At 38.9% G+C, this 20,753-nt stretch overlaps 1 protein-coding gene across 2 annotated transcripts in view; it reads right to left on the reverse strand.

Moving 5' to 3' along the window:
- Positions 1-1,375: 1,375 nt before the first annotated feature.
- galnt9 (polypeptide N-acetylgalactosaminyltransferase 9) overlaps positions 1,376-20,753 on the reverse strand; it is a 70,338-nt gene continuing 50,960 nt past the window's right edge. For both annotated transcript variants that reach the window (XM_088424815.1, XM_088424826.1), the window contains 5 exons: positions 12,073-12,258; positions 10,442-10,579; positions 8,392-8,487; positions 4,186-4,353; positions 1,376-2,233 (listed from right to left, as the gene is read on the reverse strand). In XM_088424815.1, the coding sequence (XP_088280941.1) occupies positions 2,087-2,233; positions 4,186-4,353; positions 8,392-8,487; positions 10,442-10,579; positions 12,073-12,258 (735 nt within the window). In that variant the 3' untranslated portion in view covers positions 1,376-2,086. The remainder of the gene's footprint in view (positions 2,234-4,185; positions 4,354-8,391; positions 8,488-10,441; positions 10,580-12,072; positions 12,259-20,753) is intronic.

The raw sequence follows: 20,753 nt of genomic DNA on the forward strand, positions 1-20,753 counted from the left end.
GGCAATAATGATCATTTTGAATAATTTCGTTCTTCATTGCTGTATGTGCACAATTTTCTTGAAGAAATTGGGCCAGTATGCATTTTAAGAATACAGTACAAGTATGATTTTTCATGTATGCTCAACTTGTGCACTGAAAGACATGTGTATGTGTATATAGCAGTAATGAATCAGGCAATTCAGTAACTTATTAAAACCCGACTCCTCAAGAATAATAAATGATGTATGTTGTTTTATGATATAATCTTATGTGTTAAGGTTGGTACTTGCAAATGTGAATGATCAAAATAAGATGATACAACCGCTGTCTTCTACTATTTAGTTATGGCCAAAAACATTCCAAGGTGTTGTGTCCATACATTATTTAGTATGGAAATGTATAGGTAAGGTAAGGTAGGTAAGGTTTATTTTGAAGCATTTATGGCCTTCTTACCACGTTTGGCTGCAGGTTTTACTGTCATGCAGCACATTCTGCTGTGTGTTTCAGTGGACCTGCAGCCAAACAAGCCCCCCCCCCCCCCCCCCCCCACCCCCACCCCCACCTCACAAAAATAGATATTGTACTGTGCAAAAGTAAACTTAAAAATCTAGCGGTTTTCCGATTTGAACACACCCACACACACAGGGGATTTTCTATCATAGTGGGGACATCCCATTGACATAGTCCCTAATCCTATCCTTAAACATCACAAAGGTCTGCCTAACCCTAGCCCTTACCCTAACCTCAAACAAATCCAATTCAAACCTATACCCTAAGGAAGACCCGGAAAAAAAAAGAGGTCTGAACTTGTGAGGTCCACCAAAATGGTCCCCACAAGTGCAAGCAGTCCCCACAACGACAGTAAAATCCGGTTAAAAAAAAAGACAACAATAAAAAAACACACACACACACTCATCGTCATGGTGGGATACTTATTAGCATATTTGCCTCACAATTCAGATTTTGCGGGTTCCATTCTGGCTCTGGCCCTTCCTGTGTGGAGTTGGCATGCTCTCCCCATGCCTGCTAGGGTTCTCCTGGGTACTTCGACTTCCTCTTACATTCCCCAAAACGTGCATGGGATAGGCTCCAGCTTGCCTGCGGCCCTAGTGAGGATAATCGGCTGAGAAGATGGATGAATCCTCACTCGCTCACTCGCTCACTCACTCACTCACTCACTCACTCACTCACTCACTCACTCACTCACTCACTCACTCACTCACTCACTCACTGTTGCAGTGGTGTTGGCATTTTGGGTAGGAATCTATTTGCAGTTTTCATTGATACTTGTACTGTAATGCTGTAATATATGAAAGACTGTAATTCATGAAATACACATCCACTTCCAAAACGGTCTGACATAACTCAACTTGAGTGAAGTGAAAGTAAGACAAATGATCATAAAATGGATTTTAATAGCTGATCAGTTTAAATCCTTCACTCTTACAGTATATTACTATATTTTCTATTACTTTAATACATTGCTTTAGATATTAAATTAAAAATAGTTTATACATGCTTGAGGGACTCACATTCCCTGGTCATTTGAAGCAAATGATAAAAAGGCACACAATTGCTCTTTCCCACAGTGAGCAATACTTTTAAAACAAAACGATGTGCTGTCGTAGTATGTGTCACTGTAGATGAAACACCATGCCCCTGATGTGTAAAATAACAACCTCCTTTTAAGCCTATTGTCGAGTAAACAGGCTAAAGCGATATGTCAGAAGCAATTTTCAGAACCTCAAAATAATCATTTGATGCGGTAAATTACAATTTACAACTCTGGCATTATTTTAATTGCTCGGATGCGCCCATCAAAACAATATACACTTCTGCACACACTCACATTCATCTACAAATTTTAAACAGGTAGCTTTACAATAGAAATAAAATACTTTGAAGTCACACCCTAGGTGTCATTGTACAACCCTCTTTACATGTCAAAAATGTGGGCTTTCACAAACTGTAGTCACGAAGAGGTCCAGGATTTGGAAGGTTCTGCGACCCGAGGGAGGCCAAGCTGTGTGGTGGCATCACACCGCCTCTTCCGATTCCTAACTTGTGACTAAACGACCTGAAAAAGTCTCAGATTTTCCCATAGCTTTAGTGTCTAGGGTGCTTAATCCAGTTACGTATGATCCACTTCTGCCCTGAGCATCTCTGCACCACTAGACGAAGTCCAAAGTTGGCATCTTTAGACATTTCCACCTCCAAGCAACGGCCTGTGTCCCTGCTGATGATAGGTCCGTTCTGCAGGAAGACACAAGTCGAATAAGACATCTTGCTTGTTTTACAGACAGGTTTATTTCGCAAAAAGACAGCGTGCTTGTGATTTGCTGTTTTCCATCGGCTTTGTAGAACTAAACCGCAACGATTCTGACATGTACACAACTACCTTTATTTGGTATTTCCGGATGACAAACCAACTATGTCCAGATAGTTTACGTACAACCATGTTAAATAAATATTATGTTATGGGGAAAATTTTGGAAATGTATGTCTCAATTTGTGAAGATCAGCATTTGTCAGCTATGTACGGCTAAGAATACACATCCAATTACTAAGTAGCAACATGATCAGCAGCTTTTTGACATTTTGATGCGATTGTTTTTTTGTTTTGTTTTTTCAATATTTTAATCTCTGCCAGGACACAGGCAATGAAGGGATCTAAACTATCCTTCAACTTACCTTCAGGAAACCTTTGTAAAATTGAAATAAGTCATTCCACAGTTACAAAGCAAAAACAGATATTTGAAAAGCAACTTTCACATCTTTCACTAAAATTAATATATTGAGTATTACTAGTTAAATGGAACCTTTTTCAATCCTTGATAATGTCTTCTCAAGTTTGGTCTAGTACAACAACTCTGCAGCATGTGCTCTGATGTTACGATTCATTTGGTCATCTGTGAACAATCAAGCCTGATGTGCAGCGAACAAGTGGAATGAGACCATCTGCTTATATGGTTGTTTTGCTTGCAAGTGAAATTTTGTGATTTCTTCAGCTCAAGTTTCAATGCTTGCATGGACCACTGATGTGGAACAGTGGTAAAATGATAAAAGAGAGCTTGGGGAAATCAACCCAGAAATATATTTTAGCAGCTTTCTCTGATAGCTCTGATGATAAAAATGGAATTACGTAGAATAACAGGCCTAGACATCAGCATTGTTTTTAAATTAACGGCTGATTCATAAGGTTGAGATCATGTGCATATGTACGTATTTTAATCAGCAAATTTTGGGCCATGATGCACAAAACAGGACCTATTATGGTTCAACATGGACCCAATGTTTTGGTCCAGAACATAGTACCACATCTGTTAGCACATTTCTCATTTTGAGGTAGTATTTATCCAGTTCATGATTGAGAGAAGAGTTGCTGAAATGGGCGAGGTTCATCTCGGGCAGGAAATCACCGTGTGGCAGGTAGTTAAGACATTGATTGGGAACACTACCTGTAGGGCCCAAATGCAACTTCTAGTATGTATTCTTGGGGTGGCGCTATCGCTTATATAAGCACCAGGTTTATGAGTAAGGTGAGGGAGGATTGAACCGGAAGGGTTTTGACCGCAGGTATGTTGTCATTTCAAATGCTGTTTAGGAGATTCGGTAATATGCACGATATTCAATTATAGTTTAAGTTTTGAATACGCAGATACGAATGTCATACTCACTGCTGCTGAAACTAAATTCATGGACACAACAGGTGCAGCTGTCAAGTGTCAATTGTTTGATACAAACTACTGTATAGAACAAGAAAGGCGCGTCAACCGGGTCCATCCACGGCTCAAACCTAAAGAGCTTCGTATAGGACGGAGGCTCTCACGCGACCAAAAACTCAACCCTCTTACACTTGAAGCATGAAACTCTAATCCACGATGACTTGTGTCCTGCATGTTTTCCAATTTTTTTTGCCTTTGTAAAACACCTGATTCAAAGAAGCAGTTCAGCATGAGGGTCCTGCAGAGCTCACTGATGAGCTAATTATTTTAATCAGGTGTGGTGCAAAGAAAAACCTGCAAAACATGGGGAACATAGGCCCTTGTTGACTGGAGTTTATATTATTTGATTTGAGCTCGTTGGCTGAAGACTAATGTCCTAAGATACTGTATATGGTCTGCTTCAAAATTTCTTGAAAGTCTTTCTCAGACGCCACCAGCAACACATCCACTGATCCACTCAGCTTTTTTACCAGCCTTTACCTGTGTAAAATCCCAAAGCCGCTGGGAAATCCTGGCAACGGCTTCACATTTTTTCAAACTGGCAATGCGTCCTCTGCCGTCATCAACAAGGCATTTTGTATCAGGCAGGAAAGTGGTGGACCCCAGGGGTCCGAGCTGTAGAACTCCATCAGTGGAGTAGCGAGCAAGCTGGAACCAAAAGATAAGAAGTAGGTTTCATTTCATCACTTCAAGGGTGGTTATAGAAGTCACCGCTGGGGCAAAAGAAGATTGTGAGTATCAAAAAAGTTTGGTCGGAAAAGAGGGCTGAAATGATACAGTGACAGACATTGACTAACTGTAGGAAGTTAAAAGTACACAATTATGTAATAGACCGTGGAGAAGAAAAAATCTAAATCATTCACTTGCTTCATTGTTGATCACCCAGCACACAGTTTGAGTTTCATGAAATAACATTCACTTTCAGTATATCCAATCACACTCATAACTAAGCGGGAACAAATTTAAGCAAAAGGCAACATGTAGCTGAACTCAAATTAGTAGAAAATGTCATTCTCTTTGCAGCGGCTTTGCTATTGTGTGTTGCCTCATCATTTCTTTAGCAGAACAGTGACTTCTCGGCCCAGTTGTTTGATTCTTTAGGCGTTTAAGAAATGATTCTGATTGATTTTGACGAGGATTTACATGTCAAATGTTTACATCAGATTATTTGAGTAGGTATTCATTTCAATTGCACATTTGTTTAAAAAACATATGCACTTAAATCATTTGAAAATGGCTGAAAATGCACAGCTATTAAAATGTTCCCCTTGGTGTGGAGTGGTCAGAAGAGCGGCCAAAGAGCGACAAGCAGTGGATTTCCTATCCTTTGCCAGCATAGACCAGCTGACCTCAATGCTGCGATGAGCAATTTCTTACCCTCTCAAGCAGTCTTTAAGGTTATTGTTTTGGTGACGTAACAGGGCGGGTGTTAAGAATGAAAATGCTGAAAAAGGGTAATAAAGTACAGTCGTTCTGTTAACAGGAATGTATAGAAACACATTCTGTCTTGTATAAATTCTTGTAAACTGCACATACAGAGGCTACTTCAACTTTATTGCATTCATAGTGATACCGTGGACTCTGACTATTGCAAAATACTAAGGCGTGTTGGTCCTCACTTTGGATAAAATCAACCGATGATGCAACTATCTGCAACACTGCCACATTTCTCTCCAATATTGTACTGTGTGATCTACCACATGTTGGCCACAGGACTGGAAAAAGAGATCGTCAGTGTTGAATACACCTTATGAAAGGACCATTGATAATGCAGTGTTTCTATTATGCAAGGATACAGAGGAAAATGTGTTTATTATTTAGAGGAGTAATCCCTTGTGAAAAATGATATGCCCACACTACAAAGGTGGGCAGGTCTTTTTCAAATGTTAAAGCATTGGTTCGTGAATGCAGATGTACTACAAAATTCATGGTACTGATATTTAGACCGAGTCTCCTTGGGGAAAGCAGAAATGTGGCGCTGAATGGCCTCCGTACAGTAGGTGGTGGAGCATGTAAGGCTTGGATATTTACAGTTATTTATACAGATATTATACAGATATTTACAGTATTTGTATTTAATCCAATCATGTGTTCTTCCCTAAAGGGCCAAATCAAAAATTCAAGGCAACTTTAATGTCTCTCCAGGTTCATCGGAGGTGTATATGGCCTATTGACAAGGCGGAAGAGGAGTCGATATTCTTTGGACATGTATTGCTGTGAACCCGTATGAGTGTGTCTGTGGGTGGTTGCCTGAAGGTCTGTCTGTCTTGCACATGGCTCGCTTTACAAATCCCTGATGGAATGGTAAATGATTGGTGCCATGGCCAGGTGTATAAATAAAGCCCTATCATTCCCTTAATACCGCTTTACATTTCAGTCTACCAGCCTTTTATGTACTAATGCATTCAAAATGAGACAATAATAAATAATGAATGCAAGCCAATTAACCTGTGTCTGCAATGTGTATTGCTTCTTTGCCTCTCTGAGATCATGGAAGGATCAGAGCTGTTTAGGGGGCAATCTAATTTGTTTCTTAATTAGCTCATTAACAGCATGACTTGTTGTCAGATGCTATATTGGTACATTATAATCTCAAAAACTGTAAATTCATGGTATCTTGATGGACCAAACTGATGTGAATTTGTTCACGACCATTTACTGACAACATTTGAAGCAAAGGCTTGGCATGCGGTAGCAATTTCATTTGTCCTGCCCGAATGGAACTTTAGCCTCTTTGAGCATGAACATCTTTATACAAGATGGCATCGCTGGGAGGGCCGAAGGAAAAAGGTGTGTTTCTTACTTAACCTGTCAATGTCTTTGTGTGAAATGCGGCAGAATTACCACGGTGTCTGCCAAATATGACAAAGGCTTCAATAAGCAAAGCGCGGAAGAAAAAGCAAAATGCTTCAAAAGGGAAATGGAAATTTATGTAGGGCAATTATTGTTTCACGAGTTAAAACAGTACAGCGGAGAGAAATAGGATTGGAAGCGTAAAAAAAAAAATAGATCACTGCGCTCCACAAAACTGAATTATCCCACACTGCTCATCAATGTAATCTAATGACAATAAGACAAGACATACTTCTCTATTTATTTCTCCAGGGTGTTGAGATTAAGCCATGGATACCATTTACATGGTTTGCAAGCATTTGGCCTGCACCAAAGGCAGAAAAACATCAAGCACTCAAGGGGTATCAATATTTTACAAATAGGTTGCATGTTCATGGAAATGTTGTTTGTTCCACTGATGCACGCATGGTCTTTTCTACACAAAGCCACAGCATATTCATATTAGGTATATTAGCTACATGGTAGTATCATTTTGATTCTTAGGAGGGTTTGTTGTTTACACGGAAACTCAATTTACATGTACCTGAATATGATGCATTTATGCAAAACCACACACGTGCACGCACCTGCACACACAAACACACGCACATTCATTCTTAAATTTAGGGTATTTTAGTCAATTACAATTTGGCCGGGATTAATATGTTTACATGAATGAAATGTTTTTCGAAAAAATTACAGATGGACTGTGGGATTTGGATACATATTCAATGCAAAACATAAAACCGGTTCTCATTTGCTTATAGAGGAATACATATTGATTTATTTAAATGTCATTGTATGTCAAAAGTAAATTAAAATACCAGGAAAAAATAGCACGATGATAAACACCAGCAATAATATCATTTTAAATAACTATGTAAGATTTTAAACATTTTCTTTTGAGAAAAATGTAACAACATCATCAGAATGCCATCAAGTGATTTTCACAACGAGACTTTGCTTTAAGTCACTAATTCAGTGCTTCTCAATTATATATTGCAAAGCCCCCCCAGGATGGAGAAAGCATTTTGCGCCCCTTCACTTGCCACAATGACCATATTTAAGATTATTATCTATAAAAATGATATAAGCATACCTAAAACTATCATTTTTAATATTGACACATGGAAAACATTCAATTGCTAACTCCTTTTTTTACAGCAACTATACAGGTTAAAGGCTTGTCTGGCAGGGGTGTCAAACATAGAGCCCCCGGGCCAGTTCTGGCCTCCAAATTTTAGGGCTTAATCTGGCTCGCAAGATGATTTTGTAAAGTATAAATGTTGGCTAAATTTTGTAGTAAATGAAAAACTTGAAATGTTTTATGATTATTACTAATGTTAATGTTTTATGATTAGTAGTAATGTTGTGCATTTACTATTTTGGATTGTAAAAAAGTAAAAAAAAATACTAATGCATTTGAAGTTGTGGTTTTAAAGTTACATGAATATATACCATGATTTTAAAAGGTTGCTATTCTGATAACAGGAAAAAAAAACAAAAAAAAACAAGTGCATCAAAGTGCCTGAAAAAAAGATGCCAAAAACAAAGCCTTTTTCCTGGGGTCATCCGTGCCCCTGCTGGCATCACCTCGCATCCCCCCAGGGGGGCCTCCCTCACTATTTGAGAAACACTGCTCTAATCCGTTCTATCAGTGAACCTCTGTTAGTTCAGTAAGTGTTTTGGTATGGTCATAAACTATAGCAAATGTGCCGTATTGAAAAATACAATCAACACTAAGAAACAAACATTCACACTTGTGATATTGACCAACGCAACAGTTATAGCATCAAACAAGACAAAATATTGCAATAAATGAATAAATACACCAATATTAGGTGTAGAGCTGACCTGTGAGGACATGCCATGGCATGGATAAAGAATAGCTTTGTCATCATCTTCAGAGCCCTGGTCCAGACAGTAGCCACTTGCTTTGCTGTTCCTCACCTGAGATACACATTGAGGTAAAATAGCTCATTTAGGCTACGGAATTTTTAAAAAAGTGAGAAAAACACACACACACACGCACGCACATCTAAATTTGATGAGAATACCCATCACAGAAAAAAAACAAAAAACAAAAAACAAAACAATGTGGCATTATGAGTTTTTTAATGCGAAATTCTCTGTGAGCTTTCAGTTGGACTAATTTGGACAAGAATTAAGAATCCCTAAAATGTACCTATGTTTATTCAACAGCGAGCTTGCTCACTAAGCTTCTCTACCTTCCCCCAGAATTCAGAAATTAATGGAGCTTACAGTAATTTCAAACACTAAAAGTCGTTTTTCTGTTCAGCAATGTGAGCAGCTAATTTAATTTCAATCGCACATAACAGGCTTTACTCTTTGGTGTTAAAATACTAACACATATGTGACAAAAAAGATCAATACTTAGTACATCTCGAAATGATAATATAGCTTTATTTGGTGATACCATAATTAGAGGAAAGTGAACTATTCTTCATATTTGGTTGCAAATACTTTGCATATTATAGCATTTAGCCTTGTTTTGTGATGCCTTCACAAAATCCTCTTTCTCTTTGAAGAGAAGTTTAAAATAGACAATGCCTGAAAGAGGATTTCGAGAAAGCGTCGGAAACCAAGTCGCAGACTTAATGAAACTAGATGCAAAGTATTTGCAACAAAATATTAGAATCAGCTACTACTGAAGGTTTACAAAGTCTAAAGGAGCGTCGTGCATTCGAGGTAAATTTATTGCCTCAGACCATGAAGTGAAGTTTTAGTTCAATTCAAATTGGGAGGCAGACATTTGAGTTCATTTTGATGCTGAATCTGTATAATATTGATGCACCTTTCCATTTTCTGTCCATGTCTGAAAGCAATACTTGAACACCTGAAAAATAATCCAAGTTAATCGCCTGTGATCATTAGGGATTCAATGGTATATGCAAGCCCTGCCTAGTAATACCACTGAGCATCTTTCCTCCCAAAGCAATAACTCAATCGATGCCAGGTCATGATGGGCTATTATCAAGCTGTGACCGGTCCGTCTCCGACCGTTAGCCAGGCAGCCACAGATGGTGCCGTGCACCGAGCTTGAGCTTTCGTTCCGTGCGATTTGAATGACTATGGCTGTGACATGTCTATCATACCCAGTAGTCGGGAAGGTTCTCGTCCAATGGTTTGGTTTGCATTGCGCAACACGGCACTGACGGATGAGACTCAATTCTATTGCGCCAGCTTTGTGACAACGCAAGGCGACTGTTACTCAGACTGCCAACATATGTCAAATACAGACACATCGGTGGCTGTTTCCTGGGATTCCAGCAGCTATTACCATTGGCAAGTATGACAATGAAATATTTCTTCTTTATGCGCTGGGAAAAGCGCATTCATTGTAATTTTCATTTATATCTGCTCATCTTAATACATTAGACACACAAAAATGTTGTGTGTATTTGCGTTACCAAATAGCGTCATATCATGAGAGGTTTACATTTTTCCAGCTCTTAATATCCTGCTTTGCCCCTCCAAACTTCTCTGAGGGCAACTGAGGTTGGGGCAATCTGATTGCCACAGAAAACTAGTATGAGTTTGGTTAAAATTCATAGTGAAAATATAAATGATTAATCCCACTAAGTACTTGCCCCTTAAACATGCTGTAATTTATTTACCGTCAGCATCTTCTCTATGATTTTTTTTTTTTAATGAGAGGGGAAAGCCTGGAACTGCTTATCTGTAGGAAGCTGAGATATTCATGATCTCTGTGTAGATTTGCTGTGGACAAACGCTTATCAGTAATTAGCACCCCAACAGAGTTTTCCCCAAACAATTTTCTGTAATCCAGCCAATGTTAAAGGTCGCCCTGCCTGTTGAAAGCCCACTGCTGTTAGATAGATGAAACAGTCCTAATGTTTGAGTCTTTAAGGATCTTTCTTACCTCGCCGTATGTGATGGTGTTGTTGTAGATCCGCATCTCAGGGTAGACATGTTCGAGGTACCAGTGAAAACTTCGACATTGCAGTCTTTTCCTCAAGGCCAAGCGCTCAGAGACATCTCCAAAGTCAACCCCTGGGTTCTGTCAACATATGTGATCAAACTAAGGGGGAATTCTTTCGACTGCTGAGAACATTTTATTTGTGCTCGATACACATTGTTGTTCAGATACTACAAAATCAATTTGATCTTTTTGTTGGTGAGTGACACAATTTCTGCCATATTCTTTTGCTAACTAATCCTTTTTGGGGGGGTGGAGCCGCCGGCCGCACACCTGTCACACATCTGTCATCAGCGACCTTCTTTAGTGCGACCGGAGCAGGGGAAAGACACCGGGTTATTTTCTGGCCACCCGTGCATTCTACAGGTTACGTTTTCCTCCGAATATGCTCGTCTCAGTGTTTTGTGTTGCAGTAGAATTTTGAGATGATACTTTGACGTTCTCATGCGGACATCATCCCCTCCTGTTTTTCACTACCGATTGTTTCTTGTGTCGCGCTTTATGTTGAACTTTTATGCTTTGATACTTTGCTATCCGACAGTTTTTGTGTTGCGCTCTCGGTTTGCTTTTTTGGATTTATTTTGCGGCACTTTGATTTCGGAGCTTTTTTTCCTCATGCTGTGCGTGCTCTTTCAGTTATTCAACTCGATATATTTGAACCACGTCTGCAAGTGCATGTCTGTTCGTGGTCCGCTACCCTGTCGGGTTCGAGGTGTTCTTGACAATTTCCTTAGGTGCTGTGCTGCCACAGAATTTCTGCGTTGACTGCCTTGGTCTGTAGTCCCTCTGCTGAATAATATAACATATGTCACTGTATTCTGTCTGTAGCAACTGCAATTACAAAGTACAGCTTTTTGAAGTCATGCAGTGACAATAACAAATGCATTCCATTTCAGGCAAGTCACAATTGTGATTCACAAAGCCCTCCTGCAACAGTTGTGCTCACAGTGGGTGACTTAGTCGATAACCGCAATGTTAGATTGTGCGTGTGGAGTTTTTGTGAAGAGAAAGATGGGATAATCATTGGAGTCTACATCACGGAACAATAAGTACTAACATTTCATACCATTTTTTTGGTAACACGGCAGAAGGCAAGTTGTGACATTACATATTGTATTGGGCCTTTCTTTGTCTTGCTTTACTGCCAATAATTCTTATGAACAGCTGTTTCGGCCAGTGCTCAGAGGTCTTTTCTGATATCCTTCACTGACTAACATCCCATTGCGCATGGCCGAATGGCACCAATTAAAATTCAATATGAACCTTTTTAATAATGATAGTAGCAGTTTGTTTTTCCACAGCCACTCTCGGAAGACTGTTGAAAGCAATTAAGCTAAGTGATGTGTTTGGAAATAGACTGATTAGACATGAGGCCCCTCTCGTTTGTCTGTTTGGAGAGAGAGTCTCTGCGCAGCCTTCATTCTGCCACCGCTGTGAAGGTCAACTTGAGTGAATGAAAATGAATACAGAATTTGGAAATTTGACTCTATTTCCTGCAGAGAGGGGAGCTGCACATCTCGGTGCAAGTGTAGGAAACGTTAATGAAGCCAAGTCATGGAGTCAGTAACACCTACGTTCATGGGAATGTTCCAAGCCATGTAGACGTGAGATTTGTATTCGTCCATCCACACCTCTGCTGCTCTTAGGGCATTGCGCTTGGCATAGTAATCAATGTCATTGTTGTAGGGTTTTTTGGTGCGCTCGATGTGGGCCACTCTTGCGCATGGCAGGACTTCCATACTGCCGCCACATTGCCACACCTAGAGTATAACGACAACGAATCACAAGAGTTAAGTTACATAATAGGAATGCATCATTTACGGTAAACTTTACAGCGAGGGCAGTAATAATCGCCTCTTTTGTAACTTGTCTGTGTTTTCAATTAGCAGCATTAACGTGGAAAGCTCCACAAAGGAGAATCTAATCAAAGGGAGATTCTCTACTGGGGCCTAACTGGTCACCTCTGAATGTCAAAAAAATGTTGTTCCGTGTGGGATGTTGCCCTTACTGCTGTTCTTGCACACTCACATACCATCTTTAACAATCATCAATGCCATATTACTGTTTTGAAAACAATAAAATTTTATCTAAATTGAACCAAAATTTTTAGCTTTTCACAGTCAATAGATGCTAAAATGATTACTCCATGCAGAACTAAATTCAACATTTAGTCTCAGGCATTTCTTATGTTAGCAAATCCACAATCTCTTCCAAACCAGAATTCACTAAATCAAGACTACTGTCTGCCTGGCACAGGAGCTGATAAAGTGAATGCATCTTGGAAATAATATGTCATCTTGGAAGGTATCAATCACACAGGGAGTACTGATGGATAGGAAAATGAAGGATGTTGTGACAGATGGGTCAACACACTCAAGGTGAGAATACCGAATCAGACGCCCACGAGGACATGAAACAATCTTTTTTCAAAAGTACGGCACGAGATAAGAATTGTTAAAGTGCACAAGTAATCATCCATTATGAAAATATGTCACGCCGTGGGAGAGTCTCCCGGCTGTCTTGGTTCCGATATCAGAATGTGATAACATACTTTTTAGACATTTCCTCATACAAACTGCATAGCTTCCATCAGCCAGAGTCAGTATATAATGATCGCCAGTGCAGCAGATGCTATGAGCCATTAACTTTTCACTGAACCCAAAATGAGACCCCCCGCATGGTAGAATTTATGAACACTGCTGCAATACTCTTTTTGGAGTTTCACAGCAAGATTGCAGCCTATGCTCAGTTGACCATCTTATGCTAAAATGTGTCACAAATGCGATTTTAGGAGCTTTAGTGCACATTCATGCCTTATGTTTTATTCATGCTCTGAAACTCCTTTTAGTCATTAGTTGAAATGCAAAAACTGGATTTGGATTGTAGTTACTGATGGTGTAGCGGTACATTAATTGGACTTTGGTGAAGGTCAAGTGGGTTTAAATCTTGCTCTCATTGAGGGTGCATATGTATGAAAGATTGCCTGTCTACAGTATATGATGCCTGAAATTGGTAACCAATCCAAGGTGTAGCCTGCCTTTCACCCAAAGTCGGCTGAGGCAGGATCCAGTCTAGAGTAAGAGGACCGGTGCAAAAATTGATCACATTGGCATGGTACGCATAAATGTGTAATACATCATATTATCTATAATTTCATCTCCTTTAGCACTTGATCTCAATGAGCTCTATTTTAGATGACTTTGGGCCAGAGGCAGGCTGCAACCGAGACTGGTTGCCAATCATTTATCAAGCAATCAGTCTGCTGGTACAGAATGTTAGTAAATTCATTTCCTGTGGTGTGCGCTTTTACTTTGACATTTACACTGTGGAACACCACAGTGATTTTTAGGGCCAAAGAGTTAACAAAATGTGTCACATTGCAAGATGTAAAGGTTGGCTTCTGCTTGTAGTGAAGAGTGGTAGTAAAAGCCTGAAAGTCAAGGTAGTATATCATTTTATGCGAAGGGCTATTAAATGCACCAAACACTACAGAGCATTTCATAATCCTAACTACAGTACAATAATTTAGTTAACCCGGTGCCCTAGTGGACAACATGTCCGCAACATGGCTTGCCGCCAAAACTGGAATGGAATAACATAATCCTCCAAGAGCATTTTCAATATATAGTATGTCGATGTAGTATATTGAATCAAAAGTACTCAAAATTCAAATGATTGGAAGATGTTTAAGCAAGACAAATGTTTGTTTTAGGATATACTCAACATACACATTTCATATGTTTGGTCTAAAAAAAAAAAAGAAAACTTATCAGGTAAGCATTGTTTTTCATTTTTGGGTTGTGGGTATTGTTTTTTTTGTTTGTACACACCATATAACAAAAAGTGTGCATAGTGAGTTGATGCATAAGGAACACTGTCAAAACAAATAATTTGAAGTCACAACACTTAAACTGTATTAAATGCTCTATCAAATGTCTCAATCGGACAAGGCGCTTGTAATTTGTTTGCTTCAAGTCAACGAGGTAAAAACTGTAAAAGATCTGGTCATATGTGGAAATATGTTGACCTGATAATTTTCTGAGCCAAGTGACAGGACAAAACAGGCGTCTCTAAGTAAAGTGCTACCTCTAACTATTGGTGGTACATTCTAAAACTCCTTGTCTCTGACAAGTGGGTCACTTTCAAAGTGAAGGCCGTTTCTTGCTTTAGAAGTTGATATCTTTAGAAAATACTGCTTTCAGCAAAACAAAAAAAAAAAAATGTTATGAAACCTGAAAAGCATTAGGGCAAATGTGTTTCGGTTAATACTGTAGACAAGTGCAAAAAATTACCAGTGGAAAATTAATTACACAAAAATGGCCCACTACCAGGCTTTATTGTAATTAAAGCAAATGTGTTGTGTTCGGACATCCCATTTTATTCACTTAAGTGTTCACCGACAACACGTCTGAAGAAGCATGCATGAATTGTTGAAAATAAATAGAAAGTTGAACCAGGAGACAATTGTAAGTTCGCATTAATCAATTTCTTCTCTATGGGTGATGTGTGTGAAACCTAACATTATTCTGAATTTCAGTAATTAAAAAGAAAAGTGGTATAGCGCCTGCCTCTTTTTGACATCCCACACACAGGTTGTCCTTTGGAAAGCATCTCTGAAGTCCATTCAGCTTTGACCCCTCATAAAATTGCAGACTGTGTCATTAAAACTAAGCGCCTAACACATGGGATTTTTATGTAGTGTAATGTAATTGCTAATGTAATTTAATCATCACTGTCCTCATGGTTGCTTGATTGCATCTAGGCCATTTGAGTGATCCGTTTCTTAGAGCTGCATAGTGCTCAAGCTACAAAAAGCATTAACGCCATTAACAACAGTATAACCAGAAACATTACCCAGCAGCATTCATAGCACAGGAAACCAGGAGTGCTGGGCATTTGATCTTCTGTGGCATTTTCTATTCATTAAGACCCTGGTGTAAAACGTGATATCCAGTCATATAAAGTTCATCAGGCTAGATCACCCAAAACGAGTAAAAAAACAAAACAAAACAAAAACATCTCAAAACCACTGGTTTTACTGCAGTTGCAAGGGTGGTACGTCCGACTTGCGTTCCAACATGAAACGAGGGCAGAAGAGTCTTTCAGAAGCTTCAAATTCAGATTTGAATGATGAAAGAGTGGGCTGAGGTCATGCAAAGTTAATATTGTACCACATCCCACCAGACAGACAGATCCAACAGACATGTATAAGAAATCTTTCCTACAGCACCAAACAGAGGCCTCAGGCTTGCTGAAAGTGTAAGGGTTGCCTCGGGTTAACCAGAGTTCACCTCCACTTTAATCAACTGCTCTATGGGATACATTTTCCTATTTGCATGTAAGTCCGCCTTAATGCTTGTGCGCTGTTTTATTTCTATGCATTCTCTCATCGAGACTTACGAATGTCATGGAAATCCATATGAGAAAAATAATGTGGACTTTCATTATAAAACATCTTAAAGTCATGTCATTGATCAGTGTGCATTGCATAGGCTAACACATTAAACATGTTCGGTTTGGGTGATTCTGTACTTTATATAGTCAATGCAGTTGCCATGACGCATTTGGAGTTATGGGATGCAGGGCCGCACACTAAAAATGTGCACGTTCCCATGTTTGTTCACTCCAATTTCAGTTATTTATTTATTTATTTTTATCTCAAATTGCCATGTGGCAGCCAATCAATTTTAAGAATGTACTGCAGTCATACACAAAGGTCTGGACAGGTGATTATAAGGTCAGGATCTGAGATCAATGGAGGAAAAAATATATCACCACTTGGTTGTAGTCACCCAGGGCTCCACAAAACAGCCAGTTATCAATATATTCATCACTGCATCACACGTAAGCAGTGGCACAAGCACAACCTGTGCACAGCACACTGTTTGATCAAACGAAAACAATATTGGACAATATTGCCACTTTTAATACCTGCCAGGATTGAGCCAAAAATAAGCAGCCATGGAGAATGGGGAGCGAACAATTTGATGTATCTGGTGAGTGTATTGACTTTTTTTACAGTCAATGGAACAGTCAGTTCAGCAGCTAACGGATTTACCAGTGAGGTTAGCAATCCATAACTACAAATTTGAGTGTTGTCTGCATAAAAGTAAAAAGCAATTCCATATTTCCTAATTACAATGCCAAGTGGAAGAAAAAGTAAGGAAAATAAAAGGGGAACTCAAATTGAGCCCATGTTACCCCATAAACCAGTGTGAAACTGAGTTGCCCTAGGAAAGTCAGAGTGTCCTGTCCTTTGAGCCATGTTTAAGATGCACTACGCCAATGCTTTGCTCCAATGTCCACCCACCCTTCCAAGCAATAGAGCAACATGGCATGGTCCACAGAGCCAAAGATAACAGTTAAATCTCAAAGCACAAGGAAAACACATTCATTGATGTCGATAGCTAAAAAGATCTAATTAAAAACTTGAAAAATGGTAAAACTGGATTGGAAGACCTCAAGAGGATGCTGTGTTCATTTTAGACAATCCTTTAACTAGGAATGAACTATCTTTTCCGGGTTTTTAAAAGGAGTGACAGGTTGGAAATGGGTCCAAAATTCACAAGGACTACGATTGATAAAACTACAGAAAGCCCTAGTGCAGGAAAACTAAAAAAAAAACTCAGTGGGGAAACATCTTTGGGAAAACCTGAGGGCTTCAAGTGACCCAAAATCTCCAGCAAACAAAAAGAGCCAGAAACTCAAATTGGGTAAATGCATCAGACCAGGTGACAGGGAGTATTGGGTTGTAGGAGGAGGGTGGTCGGTTTGTCAGACACACTTTATATTGAAAAAAAAAAAAAAAAAAAAAAGTTAAGGACATCTTCAAAATGAGATGAACCTCCTCCAGAACAGACAGGCTGCTCGGGGTTCATAACAGTTATATATAAATAGGTAAAGGTTCTTCACTGTCACATAAATTCTTTTTTGGCCCTTTCACCCACCCAGTGGGAGCAGTAGGCAAACGGCACAACAAAATTACTCAATTGGGATTCGGGTCGTTAGTAATGTTTAAAAATACTTCCTTACTGGGATAGAATCTATTTGCAGAGGACACCATAATCCTCATGGTATGCTCCATCCCTTTCAGATTTTCAATACTGTACTTACATTACAAAAAGTAATAGCTCATTATACCATTAGTTTATGTGGTCTTTCAGGCATGTTGATGGACAATATACTAAAGCATTACACAGAGGTCCTGTTGTTTGTAAGAGAGAATTCCAATCTGTTGCTGCTCTTGTCCTTCATATGATTGTTAATTGGCTGCAGGAGCAAAATCAGTGTCTGCAAGTACCCTTCACATACCCTCTGCCTGGAGAGGTCATTCAACATTTTCAGACGGTCCCACATCTGACGGGGGTAATTATATGATCGTATTAGGCGATGCTGGAAGGGACTAAATTGAGTTATATAAGGAGAAAAAAGGATCATATACTGTAAATACGAGTGTAATATATTGTATATAACGAATTTAGTAAAAGACAATGAGAACCAGTAAGGCCTTGTCATTATTTTATAATATAAACGCGATATAGATGTAACATACAATAATTCAAGTCAGAAATATCTTTCAAGGTGCGTGTATTTGCACAACCTGGATCAGCAAGGAAAATGACCCTTTTTTACTTCTATCCATCCTGAAAAAAATAAAACATTTTTAAAAAACAAATAATACAATAAGTTTAAACATTAAGACCTGTAGAGAGACAAACCATAGAGCAGCTAAAAGCAGTTCAACATGATTTTGCTGGAAATGACTGAGGCGCAAGCAAATTCTGTGCCCAGCAGACATGTGTGGTGGATAGCACCGTATTTCATTCATAAGGATGACAACAGCATGGGACAATCCCTCTGAATCAAATTAGAAATCAATTTATTGAAAGAATTATTATTATCCTGATGTTTGGGCTAATCTAAAAAGAAACTCAACTACATTGTAACGCAACATTATTTCGGTTAATCGGAAAAAAAAATGCCATTGGAACGTTTCAGTTTGTTCCATCATGGCTCTCCGCAAACTGGAGTCATGGTTTTGGCCCAGGTTTTATGCTGTATTTTATGCCACATGTAACCACCCTATTTTTTACCCCCATTGAGCATCAACTGGTTACTGTGGCACTGGCGAGAAATCGAAACATCCCATCTGGATGAAACACGACCAGACCCATCCAGTAAATTCTGTAGTACGTTAGAGAAATCAGACACACGTCCATGTACAATGTCCAAAGGTTTGATATGACTGCAAATTACATGTCAAATGTATACATACTGTAAAATTAATGGATTTTACTATCGTTCATCATCTTTGCACTGAAATTTTCTTACGCAACAATTATGTTCCGTCGAAGAACCTAATTAAGTACCCAACGATTGTTGGAATTAAGCCCCATTAAATACCGAGGAAAAGATATCTTATAAGTCGTGCATGGACAATTTTTATAGCTATACTGAGTCTATTTCAACCGCTTTTACTTCCCTGTTAAACATGTGAATCAAACAACAATAATGAACATTGGTGTAACTAAAACTGAGTCCATTAAGCTTGAAAGGATTGATCCAGCCTCTAAATAATGCAGGGTTTGAAAAAGACAAAAGCCGGATCGATATCTAATGCTACTGCCCCTTCATCAGTGGAGGGCAGATGCTTCCACCCATGTTGCTGCTCAAACTGCATGGTAAGAAAAAGAATCAATTGAGAATCATGAATAAGAGACTTGAAAGAAGATCCAAAACCTCAAATGGATGTAATTAAGGCGTCTGCCCAGATAAAACTTGAAATAATACAACCATTAACTGGTCGTTTCTTCTCGGTTTCTTGAGACCATATTCAATAAGAAACTTGACAATGGGGGAGTACAGAATCGCAGCAGAGGAATTTGCTATTAAAAAGTCAAATCATTATTCAGTATACTCAGCATTGCTCTCACAAGCTATTGCGGAATAAAATTATCAATAATTGGTTGTGTCTCTTACCTCTTAATTAAATGTAATGGAGGAATTGTTATAAGCTTTTTTTAATTCGCGCCTTGTTGGAAGTGACTCGCATATGGTCAGTGCCCACTATCATTTGGTTCTTCATGTGCTCAGGCATGCTGGTGATTTAGAAGCTGCCAGAGTGGCTGGTGTCCACAGATGGCCGGGGTTTATTGCCGCCTCAGAGCAACACTCTTGTCCTTCACAAGGTCGGCGCTCTTGCTGCAGGAAGCTGCAGACTATATGAGTTGAAGGCCAGAGCTGTATCATCAGCAGTCGTAAGCAGTGAGCTCAGCTAAAATCATGAATTGCATTTGTCAAACAGACATGATTAACCTTATGCAGTATTCGTCTTTAATCCATGAATCTAACTGGCACACAAATAATGTCAAATATATTTCGAGCAACTAGAATTTTTTGGGTTTAATCTACAACAGAATAATAAAACACTGAAATTGTCCCTGACAAAGGATTGTTTTGTAGAATCTGAATGCATGTAGCAGTGCGTCGCCACTATTTTGTTTCATCCTAGCCTCAGAAAAATAATCAAATATTTTGCACCCCACACTCCCCACTGCTTCTATAAATACTATCATTTGTCAATGCAATTGTTAAACATATGCCTCTGGATAACATTGTTTTCCAATTAACATTAAAGAAAACAACAAAGAAATGTAAATAACTCAATAACCTAAGCACCGTTTGTACTCAAAAAGCAAAAACACGCGCGCGCACACACACACCCTGTACAATAAAACGTATAATAAAACAATAGAAGACTGAAAATACTGTTATTGTTTGTATATTTAATTCTAATATCTGTGATGTTTGAACTATTAAAATGACACACATATGCAGAACTTGTGTACTGCTTGAAGAAATGTTTACTAACTCATCACACTCATCTGGTGAAAAATATATGGTAGCTGATGCAGGGTGTTATGCAGAAGAGCACACAGAAGAGCAATGCAATTGCTAATGTATACTTTCTCAAAGGAAAACAATAATATTAGGTAAAATAATGTTATTTCAACATTACTTGTTAATAATATATTATAACTGAGGTGTGATGTAAACCCCGAGAATTCTTTTCCATTTTTGTTTTGTTTTAGCAACGCAGGCTTAGCTGTGAGAACAGATGGGAATGTTTATACATTTTTTCTGGTTCGTCATAATCACTTGTTGGTGCCCAAGGCTCCCTTCTCTCATCCTCAATTCGCCATCTTTTATTTTTCAAGCCAAACTAAACTGTAATTGCCAGTCCGTCGGGCCGTCG

Source organism: Hippichthys cyanospilos, chromosome 1 (genome assembly GCF_059441005.1).
Source record: "Hippichthys cyanospilos isolate Australia breed blue-spotted pipefish chromosome 1, RoL_Hcya_1.0, whole genome shotgun sequence".
NCBI classification, from domain to species: Eukaryota; Metazoa; Chordata; class Actinopteri; order Syngnathiformes; family Syngnathidae; genus Hippichthys; species Hippichthys cyanospilos.